Source organism: Pomacea canaliculata, linkage group LG2 (assembly GCF_003073045.1).
Source record: "Pomacea canaliculata isolate SZHN2017 linkage group LG2, ASM307304v1, whole genome shotgun sequence".
NCBI classification, from domain to species: Eukaryota; Metazoa; Mollusca; class Gastropoda; order Architaenioglossa; family Ampullariidae; genus Pomacea; species Pomacea canaliculata.
This window is the reverse complement of record NC_037591.1, coordinates 44,977,152-44,999,440: the sequence shown is the minus strand read 5'-3', so window position 1 is coordinate 44,999,440 and position 22,289 is coordinate 44,977,152. Positions and strand designations below refer to the sequence as shown.

At 41.7% G+C, this 22,289-nt stretch overlaps 2 protein-coding genes across 3 annotated transcripts; one reads left to right on the top strand and one right to left on the bottom strand.

Moving 5' to 3' along the window:
- Nucleotides 1-1,696: 1,696 nt before the first annotated feature.
- LOC112556727 (pollen-specific leucine-rich repeat extensin-like protein 1) lies at nt 1,697-8,186 on the bottom strand. Of its 2 annotated transcripts, none has more exons than XM_025225992.1 (6): nt 8,032-8,186; nt 5,236-5,349; nt 4,885-4,979; nt 4,110-4,201; nt 3,092-3,346; nt 1,697-2,569 (listed from the first exon to the last, which is right to left on the bottom strand). In XM_025225992.1, exons 3-6 carry the CDS (start codon nt 4,974-4,976, stop codon nt 2,163-2,165), a joined length of 846 nt encoding a protein of 281 aa, XP_025081777.1. In that variant the 5' UTR covers nt 4,977-4,979; nt 5,236-5,349; nt 8,032-8,186; the 3' UTR covers nt 1,697-2,162. The 2 variants fall into 2 exon arrangements, with proteins under 2 accessions (XP_025081777.1, XP_025081778.1); XM_025225993.1 differs by having other exon boundaries at nt 5,236-5,340; nt 8,032-8,173.
- A 4,897-nt stretch (nt 8,187-13,083) lies between these two features.
- Nucleotides 13,084-20,745, top strand: LOC112557523 (glyoxylate reductase/hydroxypyruvate reductase-like). Its single transcript, XM_025227437.1, has 5 exons — nt 13,084-13,459; nt 15,698-15,868; nt 16,667-16,868; nt 18,832-18,850; nt 19,339-20,745. The coding sequence occupies exons 1-5, from the start codon at nt 13,252-13,254 to the stop codon at nt 19,729-19,731; spliced, it is 993 nt and encodes a 330-aa protein (XP_025083222.1). The 5' UTR covers nt 13,084-13,251; the 3' UTR covers nt 19,732-20,745.
- Nucleotides 20,746-22,289: the final 1,544 nt, after the last annotated feature.

Genomic DNA, 22,289 nt, shown 5'->3' with positions numbered 1-22,289 from the left:
TAGTGAGGAGGCAAGAATGTGAATATCTGTTCACTATCAGCATGGAGTTTGCTAAGCATCTTCCCTTGCCACTGCACAGTAAATGCTTAGCGAGGCAGAAGGAATTTTAAGGTTAGACACCGGTCAAAAAAATTTTTTTTTGTTTCACGGGATAGCGCGGATTTTTTTGTATCAGCTATTTAGCCCTTGAATGAAGTTTCAAAAAATGGTTTTACTGCACTCGTCGCGCTATCGGTTGCCATGGAAACAATCCAAAATGGCGCCAAAACAAACAATTTTAAAAGCTAAAAAACTTCTTCCAATTTTGTGAGTAGACTCAAAATTCTTTTGAAATAGTTACCTAAAAGACAGATCTACATTTCTATGATAAAGAATTTGCGAATTCCTCTTAGGTTTTTTTTATAATTTTTTTTTTGTAAAAAAGTGTGTTAAATTTTAAGAAATTTTGATGTAAAACGGTATAACTACCAACTACTAAGTAATTTTTAAAAATCTATCATAGAAATGTTTAAATTTGTATGAAGAAGCTCAACCAAATTGCAGATCTATATCTCTTGTCAAAAGAAGGAGTTAGCTTTTGAAGTAAACAGTCTCTAACCAAAACAAGGAACTGAGAAATCGCGGAAAGAAAAACTGAAAGCTTAGTAACTTCTAAACTACTCAATATTTTTTTAAAAGCTCTCATAGAAATGTTTAAATATGAATAAAGAAAAACTTCAACCCAATTTTAGGCCTGTATCACATGCCAATATAAAGTTATAAGCTTTTGAACTAAACAAGCTTACTAAAACAAGAAACTGAAAAGGCGAAGGAAAACAAAGTGAAAGCTTAGTAACTACTAACCACTAAATATTTTTTAAAAAGCTCTCACTGAAATGTTTACATATGTATGAAGAAAACTTCATTCAAATTTTAGGCCTGTATCACATGTCAATATAAAGTATGGGGATTTTAGTAAACAAACTGTAACAAAAACAATGAACGGAAAAAGCGCGAGCAGAAATATCAAGCTTAGTAACTTTGTTTTATCTAAGCCTTTCATGTAATTTACCTGCTGAATGAAAAATATAACCATCTTTCAATGTGTTACTACATATAACTTTAACATTACTATAAAATTAATTATTTTATTCACTTTTAGAAAAGTCAACATGGTTGTGTTGTGTACCCAACTGCTGACCAGGCTTCAGAGAAGTACACAGTAATAAAAACAATGGTGTTTGCAAACATTGAGCAACACAGTTATAGTTGTTAGTTATATAGAAGTTCAGTGTCCACTAGCTTCATGTTTTTGCCATCTTTGGTCTTTTGCTATCTAACATTTAGTGATGATGTCGCATATTGCTTCCAATTTTTTGCGGCATCTACTGAAGTAGCTTAGTAGGAAACACTCTCATCTTTCTTAGCCTTCAGTTGCAGGGTGATGGGATGAACATCAATTAAAGAAATTATTTCAAAAGCTTATAGGGGAGTATAACCAATTCTTGCAGCCCTATGCTATGTGTACAATCAAAACCCTGCTGGAGAATGCTTCAAGTGCTTGGTAAGTGATGTCCAATACAGATCAGTGGATGTATAACAAAGCTGAAATATTTATACAACTGAAAAAAAAATTATTTAAGAACAGCATTCTTTAAGACTGGCATAATTAAAACTAATGCATGCAACTCTCCAATGACTGTTAAGAGCTCAGTACAATGTTCAAATCATCTTACCAGAATTGTAGAAAAAGGATAGCTTCTGCTACTGTGTAGCAGTGTAAATATACAAAGTATGCTACTGTGTAAAAATGCAGTCACAGTATGCAGCAAAATTAATGGTGCTTGGAGAAAAAGTATGCTCCAGATTTAGTAGCTACCAGCTCCTTACAAGAATATGAATGTGTTTTGTTATTAGAAATCTGTTGCAAGGTGTACAATTTAATGAATGCTGTAAGAAGTTAATGCAAATATACAATATGTACCTAAGGCTCAGGATCAGAATGGTATTTTGTCACAACAGTACAGTGAATGACTCAGCTCAAATCTGCACTGCAGCAGCAGAATGTTCTGTTAACTCTTTACATACCAAGTGTTTCAACATACCAGTTCATAAGCAGGACTCAGATACTCTTGGGCACCAGACCAATCTTCCCTCTAGTTCACCTACCCCAGTTCTCAGTATCATAATCTTGACTTAGTATGTGGATTAAGTCCCTTGTTTAAAAGGACACTCTGTACTTGCATCTGCAGAACAATCCCACTTGCCAAAGTAAATGTGCTCAAAATCCTCCTCCCGAATACAAATGGTTTGCGTAGTTTGGGAACTCTGGCTACAGGTGCTGAAGCATTTCTGACAGGAAGAGGGGGAGGACTGCTAGGCAAGGGAAGAGTTTGTTCGGCAATGCTGGGGCGTTGTTCGGCAGTGTTGGGGCGTCTGTCTGGAAGAGGAGGAGGCGGGAGTGTGGGAAGAGCAGGTAACTCTGCTTTTGGTGGCACTCTGGTAGGGACTGGAGGCACATCTTGTGGCAGTGGGGGAGCAGCTTGATCTTTAGCTCTTAATCCCTGAGTTTGTGGTGGTTGTAAGATTTCTGGAAATAATATGACGAAAAAGAAATATAGTAGGTCTGCCACACATTTTAGTCAAAGAATTCAGTCACATCAGTAAAATACGCAATCAATCAAAATTGCAAGAACTGAAAAGTTATAATCATTATTGCTAAATATTTAAAGTGTCACAGTAGTATTTGGCATAAGAAGTCAGACAGTTTAGTGGCCATTTGGGAGACTGGTTAATCATGTGCAGTGTTTTGCATGTAGGAGAAGCCACCTTCCCTGACAAAGCAGATACCCATTTAGGCAACGCTGCTGGAGAAGTCTTCCAGGCACATGCCTGAGCTTGCTTTAGATCTCAAACCACTACTGCTTCTCAGTCAAATGCATTAACGACTGGATCATGTCTATTTCAATATTAATATTACAATATGTAATATACATTTAAATGTTATCATAACACTTTCATTACCATGTAAACTGTTGTGTGTGTGTACATGCACAAACTATGCATAACACCTGACCATAGCTAAGTAACAGAAACTGCACATTTCACATGCCTTTTTCTTTTGGTCCACTGACAGGTGCCAGTTCAGAGCTGCAATCATCGTACACTTCTTCTGGCTCGTCTCTTACTTTTGGTGGTGGAAGAGGTGGTGGTGGATTTCTAAGCTGAGGTTTAACCTCTTTTATTTCTTCTACATCCTGTGTTTCTTCATAAATATCATCAGGGTCTGTGAATATATCATCAGGTGGTGGAGGGAAGCTGCCAGTCCCACTTTCTTGTTCTTCTTGACCCACATCCTCATAAAGCTCTGTGCAGACATACAATCAGGACAAGATACAACTATGTGCAGACATAACCAGGTGAAGATATAGCTATAAGCAGACATACAATAAGTTGAAGATGCAGCTCTGTGCAGACATACAATCAGGACAAGATTTTAGCTCTGTGCTAACATACAACTACAACAAGATACAGCTTTGTGAAGAAAACTGCTATGTGATAACATGAAACTGTGACTGAAGTGTAACTGTACTGCAATAAGGACATTTTTGTGGCATCACAAAACAAAAATCAAGTATTGAAGAGCCTTAAGGTTTTCAAATGATATATATTTCAATTACACAGACCAATAAAATTCATTACAAACAAAGTCTTAACACTTTTAACAGTGAAAAGCAAACTGCACAACTTCTTTGGGTAAATCCAGTACTCTAAACATAATTGCATAATGTTTTAAATTTCAATTGTAAATTAAATTTCAGTCACACATCCTAGGTACTTTTTTTCAGTATTTTTTCCCAGACATTTGTTTAAAAGAAAAAAAAAAAGCTACTGATTAAGGCCCCTCCACAGCTGCAGGCCCAGGTACATCAGCCCTCCCTGTCCACCCACCCCTCCCCATTAGGCCTGCAGCTATTTACAGACAACTACATCTCATGCACTTAGGTAGTTTAGTTCAACAAGAACAAGACAAGATTTAGTCTCACAGTGGGTCTGGGAGAAAGTCCTTTGAATTAACTCAAATCTTAGGAAAAAAAATTAAGAACTTAATTCTTAACCACTGAACTCACCTCCGTTGTCACCAACCTTTGAAGTCAACTGGATTCCTTTTGTGATTGAATCTTGCCACTCTTTCATTCCATCTTTTGCTGCCAGCTCTAAACTGTACACAACAATAAATTGTTCATACAGAACATTAAACACATCAGATGTACAGAACAAGACAATTATCTCAAACAAATAAAGTACAGACCCATGAACAGTGTTGGTCTAAACACAGATGTGATGAGTTTAAAACTGAGAAACAGTTGCCTTCCCAATAAACTACCAAATCACAGACCTCACTGTGATTAAAGAGATTCAGCTATCTTTATCTTCTGTCCACAAAGATCTTGTAGGTCCAGTCCATCCAGTTCATGATATAGATCCTTTATCTACTGTCCACACAGCTGTATCATGTATTGCCTACTATCTTCTTATCCACACAGCTGTATTGTGTATGGCCTACTATCTCTTATCCAAACAGCTGCATCGTGTATGGCCCATTGTATCCTGTCTATACAGCTACTCATGAAGAGTTCAGTTTCTCCTACTCATACAACTAGATCAGGAAGGACCCATCCACCTTCTAAAATTTTTTATCACCATTATAAACAGAAGGGAGACATGCATTCATGCAATTAAGACCAAGCCATTTTCACTGCCTCATTCCACAAGTTGAATACATCACTCCTCCATTAACAAGTTCAAAACAAAACTACTTCATTGCCAGGAGCAAAATTCATCACAGACTTGTCAACTTATATTGAAAAATCAAAACACAGTAGCCAGAATGGAGTTACAAACCTGGTAAGTTGGGCTGCCTGGTTTGACAAGTTCAAAACACATTTCTTTCTTTGCATTGTCTTTTTCCAGATTTGGAGCTTCACGGAATTCATAACCTGTGGACCAGAAAAGTTTATAAACACAGTCAAGCTTACCATAAAACTCTGGGCAGCATTACTGTGCAGGGCCCAGTAGTTCCAGTCCACACAACTAGATCACAGAGGGCTCCAATATCATTATAATACTGGAAAATCAGGGTTAGTGCATCTGTAAAATAATCTTGTGAAATAACAAAAGCTTCAACAAGATTACCAGTTAAGATGGAATCTATTTTTTTAAACAAAAGTTGAGAATAACTGTACATGTGCTGACCTGTCAGATAAAAGGCCTCTTTTTGCTTGGTGTCTGTCTGTTTCTTGTAGATGTAGAAAATGTTTCCATTGACAACACAGTATCGTGATTCCCAAGATCTTAAAGCTGCAACAACTGTGAAAGTGTCATACCTTTCAGCATACAATGACAGGCCATTCACACCTTAATCTCCATCTAAAAGATGATCAGGCCTGTAAATAAGGTGCTAAAAGACCCATCTTTGCTTTGCTTTAATTTGACACCAACCCTAACCAGAAACTGGGTTTTGTCTTTACCACAACTGTTATTTTGGTAATCTATCTTAACACAAATTTACATCATAAATAGAAAAAGAAAATATCCATGCAAGTTTTATAGAACGTACAATTATATACTTGTTAGTCCTTAATAGAAGAATCTTTTTAATTTCTTTTTCCATAACCCACTTTTACCTTAGACGTCTATTGCTTTTTTCCAAACCTGCTCAAATTCTCCTATACAAGAAAGGTAACTGGGGGAGATTGTTTATGCTTTTATTCTAATCCATGGGCCAGGGGGTGCGAGATGAAATTCATGTGGTGTGAGAAGAATTTTCATGGAATGCAATAAAGAGTAATTTTAGTCCTTGAGTGACAAGCGACAATCCATAACTCAGCCATCTACCAGTGTTGCAGAAATGGTAGCCAGAATGACTGTGTAGCACAAACAGAAGTCTCGTGTATTTAATCAAAACCAGAGAAATAGCAAATTAACATACAAGTAACTCATTGTCAGAATATTACTTTTAAAATCATTAATTTCATTTTCAAAATGTGATATTACTTCTGCAGGGATTGCAAACAGTAACCACTTAAACATACCAAGCCTATGTCGTCAACGTTGTTTACCAAGCTGGGGGCCTTGGAGGAACCCCCTTTTTTTAATTTCTCAAATATTTCGTGCAAAAGATTACTTAAGTTAGATTTGGGGGGTTTCTGAAACAATATTTCAGTAATACAAGCATTTTTAGGCATCGTATATTTGGATTATTTCAACAGTAGTTAGCCATAAAATTCATATTTTTTTCTTCATAAGTGTCTACACTTTTACATGTAAATTTAAACAATACAGTCTGTACATCTTTACATCTGATTACATACAGTATAATATTCCTCTACAACCAGTTATATCATTTCACTGAATAAATGGTATCGATTCATGTGTTGCCAGTCCTTTACAAGTCCTTAGCACATGTTACAGTTTGTGCTGATCTTCCATGTCTCACAGACCAAAATGCTAGCATTTTACAGTGATACCTCGGTTCTTAGAACATAATTCGTTTCCGGGAGGACGACGGTCGAGAACCCAAATTTTCGAGAACCCGAAGCAATGAAACCCATAGGAAATATGGAACTGGATTAATGTTCCAAGCCCAAGAAAAATGCCTATTTACTGGCCTAATTTGTATATATATGTAGAAAAAGCATGTCTCAACAAGAAATAAGAAATAAAAGTGTATTTATTAACAAACAAATAAAAATGTACTGTACAGTACAGTAATTGTGTTTCATTTACTGTAACTGTACCAAACTTTATGGCAGGAGGGAATGAATGTGGAAGGAGGAGGGAAGGGGGGTGGTTTTGTTTTGAAGGGGAGTCCTCTTCAATAAAAACAGAGGGTAACTGCTCTTTGGGTGTTTTTGTTCTCTGTATCTTTTGCTGAGGAGAATCAGAATCTTGCTCTGCAGTTGCTTGTCTGATTTCTTTACGGAGAATTTGTCAATTGTTTGCTGTTTTTTTCTCCTTTGCAAAATTTTGCGGAAAGTGGACATAACATTGTCATTAAAAATGTTAACTGCTCTAATTTGCTACCACTTATCAGGGTGATGTTGTTCAACAAAATTTGCGATTTCTGCCCATTTTGCACACATTTCATGACTCTCCAAAAACGTGACTCTCTCTCTCTCTCTGCACTCACACTGATGACCGCAAGCAAGGCGCGCTGGGTCGAATGAACGCCATTCGGCTCAACTCGGCTCATCTCGGACGTTCGGATGTTCGAGTTCCAAATATTTGTTCGATTCCAAGACAAAATTTTCTCGAATTTCCTGGTCGAATACTCGATTTGGTCGAAAGTCAAGGCGTTCGAGAACCGAGGTATCACTGTATTTTACGTTTGTTTAAAAAAATAATGATAATAGTTGAATAATCTTAAGTTGATACGGGACAGAGACAAAAATCAAGAGTAAATTAGTCACTATAGTCATTGCAGGATCACTAAGAGTCACCCTCTGGGATCTTCTGAGGACCCCCTTGGTATGTTAAGGGTTAAACATTTCTTTGGGGTATGGGGCATCGAAAAATAGGGAAACACTGCTCTGTACACCAAAGTAGTCAGCCATGTGATATGTTTATTTTACAGACAAGCTAAAACAGGAAATAACTCGCTGTCACATAAAGTGATCAGTCATACGATGTTTTTACTTTACAGACAAGTCAAAGGTAGGAAATCTCATGCCCTAAAATGAATTTACTGAATGAGGGGGGCTATGGGAAAAAGACTCTGAACAGTAATGAATGAGTGACATAAGCAGAAAGCAGAGAAGTGAATAATAAGTCTGGCGAGGTGTTGTTGCAGCCCTATGCTCTTCAAGGGAGCAACAAAGAATAAACTAACTAAACTAAACTAAGGGACAAAAGCAGTCAGAGAAATTAGAAATGATCTAAAGGTGAATGTCTAAGCATGTTTTCAAAAAATGATACTTATGCTCACATCAGGGTTTATGTCGACCAAATACAGCACAGAATGTAGTAAAACACATTCTATTTATACTTTACCTTTTTTTGTTTTTTTCTCTAGAATGCCAGACTGCAGCTTGTTCTTTAGACTGCTTACTGCCACTTTGGGGACATCTGTTACATGGACAAATGGCAATGTACAAGGAGAGTATAGCTTTTTTACTTTATCCCTGTTATGTTTGTACTCAACCGATGTTCACAGGGACAGACAGCAATGAACAAGGAGAGTATAGCTTTGTTATGTTACCACTGTTGTTTGCACAGCTGCTGTGTGTGTTTGTGGCATGGAGTGTTGCTGCTGATACTGTTGGTAAGGATTGTAATAAACATGACTATTCAAGATACCCAAGAGTGCAAACAAGCAACTGTACATGGGTTAGGATGAGGGTTAGAGTTAATCCTAACCCAAATGTACCTGTGAAAATAACAGCTGAAGGCTAGTACTAGAAATAACTATATACTAAGACAAACCAAAAACTACATTTTAAAAATCTCATTTTCCCTACGTTACTTTCTATTTCACCTATAAGGCTGACATAAAAAAAAGTTTACAAAATATTTTCTCCCTCTTTATTGTAATAGTCTATCCATACATTACAATCTACTGCATATATATAATATACAGACATCACTGTACCTAGTCTTCCTCCTCGTGAACAATATTTGTGCTGCTGTTGCTGCCTCCATCTCCCACCTGAAGGATTTTTAAAAGCAGATCAACAAAACAGATCACCTTCACATTCCACATTTCCATGTTGATCATTTTTGGATAGATAAAATGATAACGCTACAATAATCAAAGTCAGCATCAAATTTTACTTCACCTGACAGTTGTCAGTAAGCTGCATATCACCAACCAGTAATAAGCCAGGGTCACAACAAGTAATGTAAATGGCTTAACAAACACAGGCCAGTTCCACAGGCTAAACAAGCCTCAAGCACATGAGGAGGCACATGCTGACTTAAAGATAGACTCAGTAAAGAAAGTAAATAGGGCTGCTAGTAGCCAACTATAGGAATGAACAATGGAGTTCTGTGCATGCTCACGGCTAATGGCAACAACATTTTGGTCAACTAGTCACTGCATGAATTATGGCTAGCTTGTAAGGCAAGATCTACTATAATACTAATTTTATTTTCAATGCAAGATTGCACAATAAAGTTATATTTTAAAAAAATACATGGACAATCCAAACTGTTTGCCATTTTAGCAAAAAAAACTGTACAAATATGCTTTACCATCTGAGATCTTTAGGCTTCCATTATCGACATCAACTGGCTATTGCTCCAGAGCCTGGTATCTCCTCCAGCAAGCGTGTGATCTTTTCCACGAGACGATCTCTCTGGTCTTGTATGGTCTTGGACAGCTTTACGCTCTTTAAGGTCTCAACCAAAAATGTTTCCACTTCTGCCACCAATTTTTAAAAACATTCTCATTTACACTTTCATGTAAGAGGGTGTATCGGGTGGGTCGGTGTTTATGTAGGTGCAGCGTGTATGTTATGGATTTGTCCACAGCCATGTGTACATCACAGGCTGACCATCTTATCGCGAACTTAACTGTATACACATCCATGATCTTATAGACTGAGGCTGTCAACAGACTTAACTTCCGCCTCGGACTTTGGAGGCGCACCACTCACACGCACATTAATGTGTATGCTGCCTTCAACGACAACAGCAGACGACATCAGTGAAACATGATTTCATACCTACCAGGTTATCAAAACTCAAGTTTCCCTCACCTGACAGAACGCTCCTGGTGTTTTGTGTGAGCGCTGCCATGTCGTGGCTGTGTGGCTGTGTGGTGTCTACACAGTGTGTACACAGGTCATTTACCTTCCGTGTTGTGAGAGGTTGACGGTGTACATCCTCCTGACACTGCACAGCGTTAGTCATTGGCTGACAGGCGCACTTCTTTTCTCCCTTCCTTGTAGCAGTGGGCCACGGCGTGTGTGCCGCACACAACAACATTGTCAACTACAACAACTCGGCTTGTAATCACGGTACGTGTCTGTACACTTGTGGCATCAGGCTAGGGCGTTTATAGAGATGTCACAAATGTTTGTGCAAACTTGTGGGGTTGGCTTTGCTCACTGAGCATTTGGCCCTGCGATGTCGACCCCTAGCGCTAATGTAGCGTGTTGCGTGTAAATGCATCACATCAACTGATGTGCTTGTGTACCACCCGCTCGCACCACCAACTTGTATCACTGGACTGCTGGCAAACGATTTTTTTTTTCCAGTTCACTACTTAAACGAGGCTGGTGTGTACAAAGTTTGCGGTTTATTCTATTTCATATTAACTACTAAAACGAGGCATGAGACTACATAGCTTCCGCTTTCTTCACATTCTTTGTTTAGGCTCGCCGAGACTAACAGCGGAGAACGTGGCAAGAGCGTTGGTCTCGGCAGACAAACGGCAGTCCACCTCTCACGTTCTCATTTCTCGCCTTTGAACCACTGCTTCAGTTATATACAATATACAGTGCACCCATATATAATGTAGCGGGAGAGCTTGTATATGGCTGACAGTGCTTGTTCCCTCCACCCCGCATCCCCTTCCACCCCAAACTTGGTCACGCGAGACGGACAACAGCAGCGAGTGACGTAGTACCCAAACTGTCCGGTACAAGTAGCGGTCAGCAGTCAGTGCTCGCACCTGTTTCCCCGACCCTGGAGCTGGTCCTGCTTGGCATGGCAGTAGAGCTTGGAGTGCCGGTGTCGGTTCATCCTCCATTACCACCAGTGCCGCCACCGCCTGTTGCAGTTGTGACTCACGCACAAGCTGGGAGAGATGTACGAGGTTTACGTGTCATAAAACCTTTTAAAACGACCAACTCTGAGAGGAGAGAAGTAGACAGCCCTAAGACAGTCAGAGTAAACATGAGAGAAAAGGGAGGTGGGCTTTGTGACTGTAACTGTTGGCATTTGTTGTGCCAGTTATTACTGGAAAGGATAATGTGGGTTGATTACCTGCTCCGTAGAAGTTTAACCAAGCCGTAGGTTGGTTTTGGTGGGGGGCTATTTGTCACAAACCTGCTGAGATGTATTTTTTTTACATGTTTTTTTTTTTTAATTAGTAAAAGTAATTGTTCGGGTGAGGTGGTAAAGACAGCTATCACTGGGGCTGTTAGTGTCAACAGTCTGAGGCGTGCCGCGCCATACGAGGATGGCCGGCCGGTCTTTGTGTTAATTAAGTTCTGTTGATAGGTTGTTTGGTGGTTACTTTGAACAAAGGAAAGAGTGTGGTAGTGTGTTGGATGTGTGTGGTGTGATTGGGGTTTTTCCTTGACGGGAGCGGGGAGAAGGGACAGTCTCTTTGGTGTTGTCAGTGCGTCCGGAGCGGACGGCTATTGTTTTGTAACCAGTCTTGACGGACTGTGTGTTGTACAAATCCTGACCAGATTTGTATTGTGTTGTACAAGTCCTGACCAGACTTGGATTGTGTGGTACAAGTCCTGACCAGACTTGGATTGTGTGGTACAAGTCCTGACCAGACTTGGATTGTGTGGTACAAGTCCTGACCAGACTTGGATTGTGTGGTACAAGTCCTGACCAGACTTGGATTGTGTTGTACAAGTCCTGAACCGACTTGAAGTACCATACTTGTTTGTACTTTTGTTAGCATTGAACCTGTTGAGGTGAGTGTGAATCTTAGTTGATTTTTTCGGTGAATGTGTATTTCTGTATTGGATGAGTGTGATCTATTTGTGTATACTTCATAAACATGGTTTGAAATAGTTGAGAGTGAATTTACATTTATCTAAATAATGGTTTTGTTTTTCTCTCCAGGTTTTCTTGTGGATTTACTTGAGGTTTTACTTTTGGATTTTTCTTTTGGATTTTCTTGTGGATTTTCTTGTGGTTTTACTTTTGGATTTACTTTTGGATTTTCTTGTGGATTTTCTTGTGAGATTTTCTTGTGGATTTTCTTGTGGATATAACTTCAAGAAGAAGCGGAAACATTGTGCTGTTCAAGTGAGACTTTGAGAGGAACTGTGCAAGAAGATTGAATACTTTTGAAACTGTTGGAAGAAACGTGTGTTCGAACTGTGGGGTTGAGGAATTAGGAATTGTTTTGTGTTGTGTTTCTCATTTTGATTTTTAAATTATATTATATTTTTAAAATTTAAATTGTTGTCTGTGTTTTGATTTATTTATGTTCCTCGTCTGAAAGGCGCTGTAGAGTGCAGGTGACATATATACTGTAGACAACTCTCGCTGTGTATGTAGCAGGGTTAGATGTGATTCTTCCCCCAGTCTCTCCACAACACCAAACACAACACTGTCGTGGGTTCTAGATGGTTTTAATCCGACGCCAGTCGATATTTCTGGCAGTGGCGAACCTTGATCTCACATACTTTCTCTCCCACACCAACTGCCCTGTCTCCTTATATACCCCTCGGGTGGGTCACTTTTCGCGGTCTTCTGCATCAGCACTATTTCCCGCAAGCATCAGCACTTTTTTCGCAAGCATCAGCACTTTTCCCGCATGCATCAGCAAAACTATTTTCGCCCTCTTATGAATCAGCACTTTTTCCCGCAAGCATCAGCACTTTTTCCGCAAGCATCAGCACTTTTTCCGCATGCATCAGCAAAACTATTTTCGGCCTCTTCCGGTGACCACCCACCATCTCCGCCCCCTTGTCTACACACTACCATATGTACAACATACAACTCCCGCTATATACAACATACAACTCCCGCTATATACAACACACAACTCCCGCTATATACAACATACAACTCCAGCTATATACTGTAGACAACTCTCGCTGTGTACAACATACAACTCCCACGATATATAAATTTAGTTTTTACTTTTGTGTATAAAGATTATGATCGTGACATCACCCAGATCATTAGCAGCTTGATAATGAAGACAAACATGAGGCCAATGTAAAACGTACAGAATGAATTGTCCCTGTGGCCTGTGTTTGTGTGTTTGTGTGTTGTACGTGTCTGTGTGTGTGTTGAATGAATGTATGAGAAGTGTGTGCAGTACCCACCCACCCCCCATCACCCTCACCCTGATAGTCACATGGCAACAACTGTGCAGATGCTCCGATAATGTGACCTGCCATGTCGACGTCATCACAGTGACCTGCGCAGAGTTGACAGGAGGTCATATCCGGAGCGATAAGAGGGGTCATCTGCATGCAGCGAGTGTGTAGCCTACGGATGACAGGTGTGACAGCGAGTCTACAGCGTGCAGTTGTTTGAATCGTTGTCTTTCCTGTCGACGCAGTCCACAGCATGGCCGACATCATGTCCACCGTCCTCGTCACCTGTCCTCTCACACCAGAGGAGCAGCAACGACTGCAGGCTTCGTGTGACGTGCGCCTGGTGCCCGGGTCACCCCGCCCTCTCGCCAGGGAGGTCTTCCTCAAACACGTGCGGGGCGTGCACGGACTCATCGTTATGCCTCCCGACAGAGTGGACGCTGAGCTGCTGGACGCTGCAGGTAAGAAGTGAAGCTGCAGATATTTCTGTGTACTTTCTTGTGGAGGTGTACAACTAGTTCTTGGCGTCAGGTGACTTCGACCTCTTCCTCCCCACAAACACACCCCGAAAGATGGGGTGAGTGAGGGGACGATAGATACATACACAAAGAAGAGGAACTTTGAAGACAATTTCCGTAAATAATAATAACGGGTATTTATAATGACCACGACCATGATAGCTCACACTCACTGCGCAGACCTGCAATGATAATGAACAGATAGTGGAGGGTGAGATATGTACAGGCACAGAACGTACATCTGAATAAAGGTATGAAGGGATGTAGATACTATAAACAGTGTCAGATGGAGTCGTTACATGAGGGTTAGTATGGCAGACTGTATTGCCAGGAGCTAACAATAGTTATTCAGGGATAGTACTTTTGTGTTTTCACAGGGCGTGTGAATGTAGCCTTGTAGTCCGAGTGGCGCATGTGATGTAAAAGAGAGTTCCACTGCAGTTGTGTTTGTGTGTGATCACAGGATGTGTGTGTGTGAGAGAGAACATCAGTAGATGTTCTGGTGTGTGTGTGTGATCACAGGATGTGTGTGAGAGAGTGCATGTATGTGTGTGGGAGAGAGAACATCAGTAGACGTTCTGGTGTGAGAGAGATCACAAGATGCTGTGGTGTGTGTTCTTACGAAAGATATCATGATGTACATAGGTATGTATTGTACTGCCTGTATTGGCGTAGTAAAAGTGTGTGAGTGGTCAGTGTTGGAGAAAGCTAATTGTCATCATTAAGACATGCTGCACGTGCAATATATCTATATCAGTTTGTGGAATGAGTTCTCGTCTGTTTTTACCAAAGAGCGAACACGGAAAGGGAGACGAAAGGGAGCTAGTGAGCGAGCGGCGCTGTCGTATCCTAGAGAAAGTTTATCGTTAGATAGCCTAGACAGTGGTGACCTATGACCCAGTCTGCTTTTATAGCAAGAGACTAATGAGCTGGGAAGCCGGGAGACAGTAGGACAGAGAATAGACAAGTCGCGGAGCAGTCGATGGAGTTTGCGTCCAAATAAATGTCAGTCGGAGTTGAGTATTGGTGAGCACAGATATTACAATGGCGGCGAGGATTGACAAGGAGGTATAGGATATACAGACAGCTTGTTGGCCAGACCATCACCATTTGAACCTGTGGGTGACACAAACACCGTAAGTTCAATGGATATCATGGCTGGAAGAATTCGAAGCTTATGCGGACAGTCAGGGACTGTTCATCTGTGAAGACGGGAATATCAGCAAGAGACAGCGGCGTGCACTGTTGTTATACAAGAGCGAGAGGGCAAGAGGACAAGTAGGGGACATGTTCACAACTTTGCCTGACAGGGGAAATGAAGAAGAATGTGAAAAAGCAGAAGATACTTTGAACAAACACTACATCGTGCGTCCCAACACAACGTGCACTCCCCACAAGTTCAGAAAACTGGAGGAAGAAGAGGGAAAGACTATCTGCAGCTTGTGAGTCGATTGACAGAAGCGAAGGTTGCAACGTTCAAGACCCTGACCTACAGATAAGAGATTATGTGTGGGATAGACTGAGATGCAAGTTGGTAGAGAAAGGAGACATACTCTCATATTGTCACCCACTGCTACACGTAGAGCTGATGTATAACTGTGTATTGTCACACACTGCTACATCTATACCTGTGTATTATCATACACTATTTCAGGTATAGCTGTGCATTGTCACACACTGTTACACGCCTAGCTGTGTATAGTCACTCACTGCTACATGTATAGCTGTGTATTATCATACACTATTTCAGGTATAGCTGTGTATTGTCACACACTGTTACACGTATAGCTGTGTATTGTCACACACTGTTACACGTATAGCTGTGTATTGTCACACACTGTTACACGTATAGCTGTGTATAGTCACTCACTGCTACATGTACAGCTGTGTATTATCATACACTATTTCAGGTATAGCTGTGTATTGTCCCCACTGTTACACGTATAGCTGTGTATTGTCACACAGTTAAACATATAGCTGTGTATTATCATACACTATTTCAGGTATAGCTGTGTATTGTCACACACTGTTACACGTATAGCTGTGCATTGTCACACACTGTTACACGCCTAGCTGTGTATAGTCACTCACTGCTACATGTACAGCTGTGTATTATCATACACTATTTCAGGTATAGCTGTGTATTGTATGTATTGTCATATATTGCTGCCATATTTGCAGGTCCACAGCTGAAAGTGGTGGGCACTATATCAGTGGGGTTGGAACACATTGATCTTGAAGAATGCAGACGAAGAAGTATACTTGTAGGCTATACCCCGGGTGTGCTAACAACAGCTGTGGCTGAGCTGACCGTGGCGTTGCTGCTCATGACCATCCGACACTTACAGGACGGTCAGTTCATTGGTGCAAATAGGTCATGGTGTGGAACATATGATGGCTGACAAATACTTTCACTTGTTCTTGTATAAAATGCGTTAATACAGAGATAAACGTGCATGATGTAGCACTCTGTCTCCATGATACAACGCATAAACTGATAAAAATACCACACTACCACCAGTCTACACATTTTTCTAGCAGCAAGTTAAGTAGTTCAATATTGTATTGAGACAACTGTTATCTGTTTAAATTAGTTAACTACATGTATTGTAACAAGACTTTATTATGTCCTGATTTTAGTTTATCACTGTAGCAAAACAATCATTAGCAGCATTTTCTTCAACCTTGTGACTGCAGATCTTGTCAGAGCCACGAGATGTAAATAACACACAGCATGCACCATCTTCTGACATCTGCTTTCTATATTTCCTCAGTGCACATCAGATGTCACTGTGTGAAGTGAAACGCCCTTCCATCACAATGAGCGTTAGAAGACACTGGGTCTTATGACATGTACACTGTCCAATCACAATGCACGTTAGAAGACACTGGGTCTTATGACATGTACACTGTCCAATCACAATGCACGTTAGAAGACACTGGATCTTATGACATGTACACTGTCCAATCACAATGCACGTTAGAAGACACTGGGTCTTGTGACAAGTACACTGTCCAATCACAATGCACGTTAGAAGACACTGGGTCTTGTGACAAGCCGTTCCGTCTAAATGCATGTTGACTGGTTAGAAGACTGGGCATTGGGACACTGTTATCTCAGCGCATGCGTGAAGACATCTATGACTGCAGGTCTACGCTCGGTGCACTCTGGAGTCTGGGGTCAGCATGGAAACGACCTACTGTGGCTGAGCGGCGTCGAAATCAGCGGCAGTGTAGTGGGCATCGTGGGGCTGGGCAGGATCGGCCTAGGTGTCGCCACTCGCCTGAAAGCCTTTCAACCTGCGCGCATCGTCTACTGCAGCAGCAACACCGCAAGGCCGGCGCCGACCTGGTGAGTACCACGTGACGTCAGGTCAGCGAGCAACGCTAGTCATACTAGAGACAGATGACAGGTCATAAGTCAGACAGTAGCTTGAGTCCTACTTCTAGTGACAGATGAATCTTCAGTGTAGAGAGCAGCATCTAGGGATGGACATAGGGTTCTGTCACTGGCGCATGCAGGACATGCTATGACAGAGACCCTCGTGTTACTGGTTTTCAGCCTACACTAAACAGAGTCGACCTCTTTTTATATACGCCAAAATTATGTCTAACGACTATTGTTTAGTTTTGGGCTTTTTCTTCCTAAAAGGTCAGTTGAGCATGAATGACTTGCTTTCTGTATCAAAGCAAGCCAGTGCCCCTCACATACCAGCTTTCTCCAAGGAGGAGCGCAGCCGTGGCTTTGTACATCCTTCCACGTGTACTACACATGAACTGTGTGTCTCCCCGCCGACTGCAAGTTGCCCGAACCCTCTCTCAGTTTATGTTATACCCAGGGTCCTCCAGCTTTCCTGTACACTGTTCTTGTCAAGTGTCTGTTGCTACATCACCACCAGGCTCACTTTGTGTTCAGCCTGATAGCCTATGTCAAAATGGCCACCATGAAGTGTCTCAGAGTTGCTCGAGACTCTTTTGCAACCCGAGATTGTGTTGACAGAAATATCAGTGTGTATCAGTGACACCCAAATTATTAGTCCACGTGAATTACCCGCTAAACTTATCCCGATGTTGAGAAAATCAAAGTTTTGTCGAAACAGTTCCTTGCATGTTGATTCACAGTTAAAGGGCAACACGAGTTCAAAGTGTTTTCTTTCAGATCGGGTTAAGTTAATTTTAAAATAACAAGTCCCAAAATACGAGTACGTAATTTCGCTTAATTTTCAAGATATAATCCTTCAAACATCAGCATTATCACCTGCCAATGGGAAAGCAGGAGAAAATCTCTTTGCTACACTAGAGAGTTCCATTGCGTATTAGTAGTATTTGTCTAGCGAGTCCAGCAAACTATTCACATGAAGAAACATCGCTCAGGTTGAGTTCTTGAAGCGAATTTTTGCCCAGAAAATGAAATGGGTGATTTTTGAATACAGCCCTACAGAAGTAAACCTATTTCAGATTCTATTTCAGACTGAGTTTTAAAAAAATGAAAAGGTCAAAGTTCACTCGACAGACTGATAAGCCAATCTTCTCGACCAAAATTTAATGGGCAACGGTCACGGTCATCGCAGTCTACACTTATTATTATTGACTCTCTATTACTAAGTGGGCGCACTTGAGCTAAGTTTTCCATGTGTATTATTGTTAATAAAATATAAACACATTTCAAATGTGCGTTTTTCTACGATGAACTCCTGTAAATGTTTTCGCTAGATGGTTGATTTCCAGCATTGAATTTCATTTTGTAGTTACAACTGCCTGCTGATAATGACTGTTATTACCATTAAAATATTATAGCATTATCAAAACTTTTATACATATTTATCTATGTAAACACATCTCTTTCTCATATAGCTGCATGCACAATTTACTTGCTGGTACATGTACTCTCATGTGTTCCCGTGTAAGCTCACCTCATACGTTTGTCGCCCTCAGAGCACGGACATCAATGGTACCCTGACACTGTCAGTGGTGGCTAGCATTGTGCAGGGTAAGGACACGACTGATGGTGTGTTTGTGACTGTCACACATTTACTTGTAGACCAGATGGTGTAGAATGGTACCCTGACACTGTCAGTCTGTCAGTTGTGGCTAGCATTGTGCAGGGTAAGGACACGACTGATGGTGTGTTTGTGACTGTCACACGTTTACTTGTAGACCAGATGGTGTAGAAACTGTCCATGTTGTATATCTGGTGCTTGATCTTTGTTTAAGCTTTTTACCAGCAACCGTAGCTCGTATAGCTAGCTGCTTTAACAGCTCGTGCTTGTGTATAGTCGCCACTTCTGTAGAAGATCTCTTCGTTTTACTGACAGTCCAAGACTTGCCTTACAAGTGACTGACAAGTGAACAATCGCTTTTGAGCAAATTCTTGAGTACGGCCATTTTAACTATAGAAACTAACTTGGAAGAGAACTATCAGCAACAGCACATTGTGTCCTGGTGTGTTCTGGTACCGAGGATGGCATCCTTCCTCTTTGAATTCAGCACATGCACACGATGCTATTTTTAGAAATACTACCCTTTCTTCCTTTCCTTCCTGTTTTTCTCGACAAATCTAGGTGTGATTAAGAAAAACACATTAATATAATATTTCTCGTATCTCTTCGTCATAAAATACCACCGGATTATGCTTTTGTGATAATTTATGCCCTATCCGTGTTGCCCTGTAATGTGTATGGGGTACTAACATGGCGAAACAATCGCCTGTGTAGTGTTTATTCATTTATTTCATACGGGAAACTAGCATGGCGAAAGTCTGGATGATACAGAAAGTAGGTTGAATACCACAATGCACATGACTGTTTCAGGTGGGGGCGGAGCTAGTAAGTTGGGAGGAGCTGCTGAGCCAGTCCGACATTGTCATCGCAACGTGCTCTATGAAGGGCACTCAGAATTACAATCTCTTTAACGCGGCCACCTTCGCACGCATGCGGTCTTCGTCCATTTTCATCAATGTCACCCGGGGTGCCCTTGTGGACCAGGAGGCGCTGCTGTCGGCCCTCACGTCAGGCCAGATCGCGGCGGCAGGCCTGGATGTCACCAACCCGGAGCCTCTGCCCACCGACCACCCGCTGCTGCAGCTGCCAAACGTCACGGTGCTGCCGCATCTGGGCTCAGCCACGCGCCGCGCGCGCACCACCATGTCTCACGTGACCGTCAACAACGTCCTGGCCGGCCTGCAGGGCCAGATGCTGCCGTCACCAGCACCTTAGCGGCCCACAGCAGATCACGTGACGAGAAAGGAGCCAGTCAAGAGCTAGTTTTATTTGCTTGTTGTCAGATTGATTTACCTTGTCCAGAGTCGCTGTTTGTTTCGTGATGTAGGTAGCGAGTAAGATGTACAAGTTGACCTGTCTGTGGTTCTTCCGTCATATCTACGGATTTAGACAACTGACTCTAGAACTATTTACGAGTCATTTACGAGGGCACGAGTAACCTTCAGATTTTCTGTAATCAAAATTACCTCTTTTGTAGGGAATGTCAACCATTAAGGTTCTAATGCAAGACAAGATTCAGTGACAAACTTTAATGGCTGGAATTAGTTGTGCGTGAAGTACACCCTGAGATTTTGACCATTGGTAGAAAGAATGTGAAGCACTATCACTATCCTCAAAGATTAAGTGGATGGCATCAGGCTGCGTGTATGAAAGCTTCAGAGAGTGAAGAGACTCAAGACTCAAATTCTTGTTACGCCATTGACCCAACAGTTGCATTCGTGAGCTTCCCACAGCAGGGGAACCACGCCATCCCATCAATTCTTTCCTCCACTTTTATTGTACAGCTGGGGTGCTGGAATTTTTTTTCATCCAAGGGCCATTTTGAAAGTTTTAACATCAATCGCGGGCCAAACACAATTATCTGCCTAAAAATTAGCCTGTTTGGTCAGCCTGTAGTGCAGTGTGTTAACACTTTTGCAACGTGTCGAATCCCAGCCTGCCTATCACTACTCTTCTGTGAGTCACCATAATACTCCTTTTCGTTGCACGAAAAGTAAACTCATAAACCTAACTGTTACTAACCAAAGCTTTTTAATTGGAAATCTATGAAAGGATAATGTTGGACACTCGGAGGCCTGAACTGTACACTTAGAAATGTCGACAACCATTGTTTTAATTGTATGAGCTGACGTGGTCAATGAACGCTACATGCATCAACAGCCAATATTAAACCCAAGAAAATGTTTACTAATCCATCGGATGTCTATTTATGAAAACCAGCTCAAAGCATATTGTGAGTTGTATAATTTTGCTTTTTTTTTTTTTTTTTTTTTGCAATGCCATTTTATTTCGTATGTCCTGTAAAGTTTCGTCCTTTACTTTTATTTCAAGTAAACTACCAGGCGGTAGTGAAGTTTCACTTCATGCGCATGCGCAGACTATACCCATACGTTTAGATACGCCCGGAGGTTTCGATTCACTACACCGGCAGCGACACAGTAGTCAGCCTTTGGCGGCACTGGACCGTCGGGTGGACAAAAGCCAGGAAGTCCCACCACCGTTTATCTCCCCTGGAATCAGTAGGCCTGTGACCCGCGGACCGCTTACGTCACGACGGACATGGCGCGGGGTCAGGTCGGAATGCGGGACGGTAGTCGTCGCTACAGAAAATCGCCCAGAGAAGAGGAGAGCAGTGGTCAGAACAAGTCCGTTAATTGTAAGGCCGCAGTACACCTAGACCAGTGGTTTTCAAAGTATTTCGGACCGCGGACCACTTTACGTAAGTAAAAAATATGGGGGACCACCAAGTCCTAAAAATCACTCTGTACTATGAATTTCAAATTTAAAATTGCCGCATTTTTTTCATTACAATTCAAAACTAAATGTCCTTCTGTGACAGTAGCATAGTAATAAGTTGACATAAAACTATACGTGTACCTCGTTCTTTGTAATTAAAATGTTAATGCGAGGAATGCATCACTTTAAACATCACTTTGCTGACATATGACGACTGTCAGCCGCGGACCACCTGACTTATGCCCGCGGACCACACTTTGAGAACCACTGACCTAGAGCAGGACAACAGCGATACGTGTTATTGCCTCCCACTGGACACAGGCAGTGAATAGGAGGCCAGGTGGGGTGGCGCTGCAGTTGCAGACCGCGTTACTAGTGAGAAGGGGGTGCAGTGTGGGCAGGAATAAGTTCAAGCGACCACGTGTCCATCGTGTGTTAGCGACGGAGTGATTGGATGTATCTAGGTAGTGGAATGGTCGGAAGTAAGTCTGTGGTATGCTTGACCAATCACGAGAGAGGAGGATCCTCGCAGACGAGGTAATAACATTGTGATCGGCGAACAATCGTCGTCTTGGCACAGCGATCTGTTCAAGGCTGTTCACATTATCCGCTGTGAGTCTGTCTGGGCCCTTGTGGGACCCCGGGGTATGCTTGCCTAACGAGCATTGTAAGAATAGGGTCCCTGCAATCCAGCCAGGCATGTCGTGAGAGGCGACTAAGGTGGACACCTCACATAAAGGTAAATAGGTTGTGGTAGGGCTAACAACCTCACCAGCCTGTTACAGAAATCTGCACCAGAGTATTCATCACGGATGGCGGAGGTAATGAAGCACACCAGGAGACTGGACTAATGACGGACGACAGCCAAACCCGCGAGGGAGCTGGCGCCCCGACAGCAGATTTACTGAAGCCGAGGCAAAAGTTGAGGGTGGGGTGCTGGAACGTCCAGACCTTGTACCAGACTGGCAGGATGCTCCAACTAGTCAAGGGGTTTGATAACTACAACTTGGACATCCTGGGAGTCAGTGAGGTCAGAT

What these genes read in the sequence shown, in the direction of transcription:
- LOC112557523 (XM_025227437.1), top strand. Translation starts at nt 13,252, where the DNA reads ATGGCCGACATCATGTCCACCGTCCTCGTCACCTGTCCTCTCACACCA. An exon ending in TGAGCTGCTGGACGCTGCAG is followed by an intron (nt 13,460 to 15,697) that starts GTAAGAAGTGAA and finishes CCATATTTGCAG; the next exon opens with GTCCACAGCTGAAAGTGGTG. An exon ending in CATCCGACACTTACAGGACG is followed by an intron (nt 15,869 to 16,666) that starts GTCAGTTCATTG and finishes CTATGACTGCAG; the next exon opens with GTCTACGCTCGGTGCACTCT.
- LOC112556727 (XM_025225992.1), bottom strand. Translation starts at nt 4,976, where the DNA reads ATGAATTCCGTGAAGCTCCAAATCTGGAAAAAGACAATGCAAAGAAAG. An exon ending in CAGGCAGCCCAACTTACCAG is followed by an intron (nt 4,202 to 4,884) that starts GTTTGTAACTCC and finishes TGTTGTGTACAG; the next exon opens with TTTAGAGCTGGCAGCAAAAG. An exon ending in CAGTGGACCAAAAGAAAAAG is followed by an intron (nt 2,570 to 3,091) that starts GCATGTGAAATG and finishes TATTATTTCCAG; the next exon opens with AAATCTTACAACCACCACAA.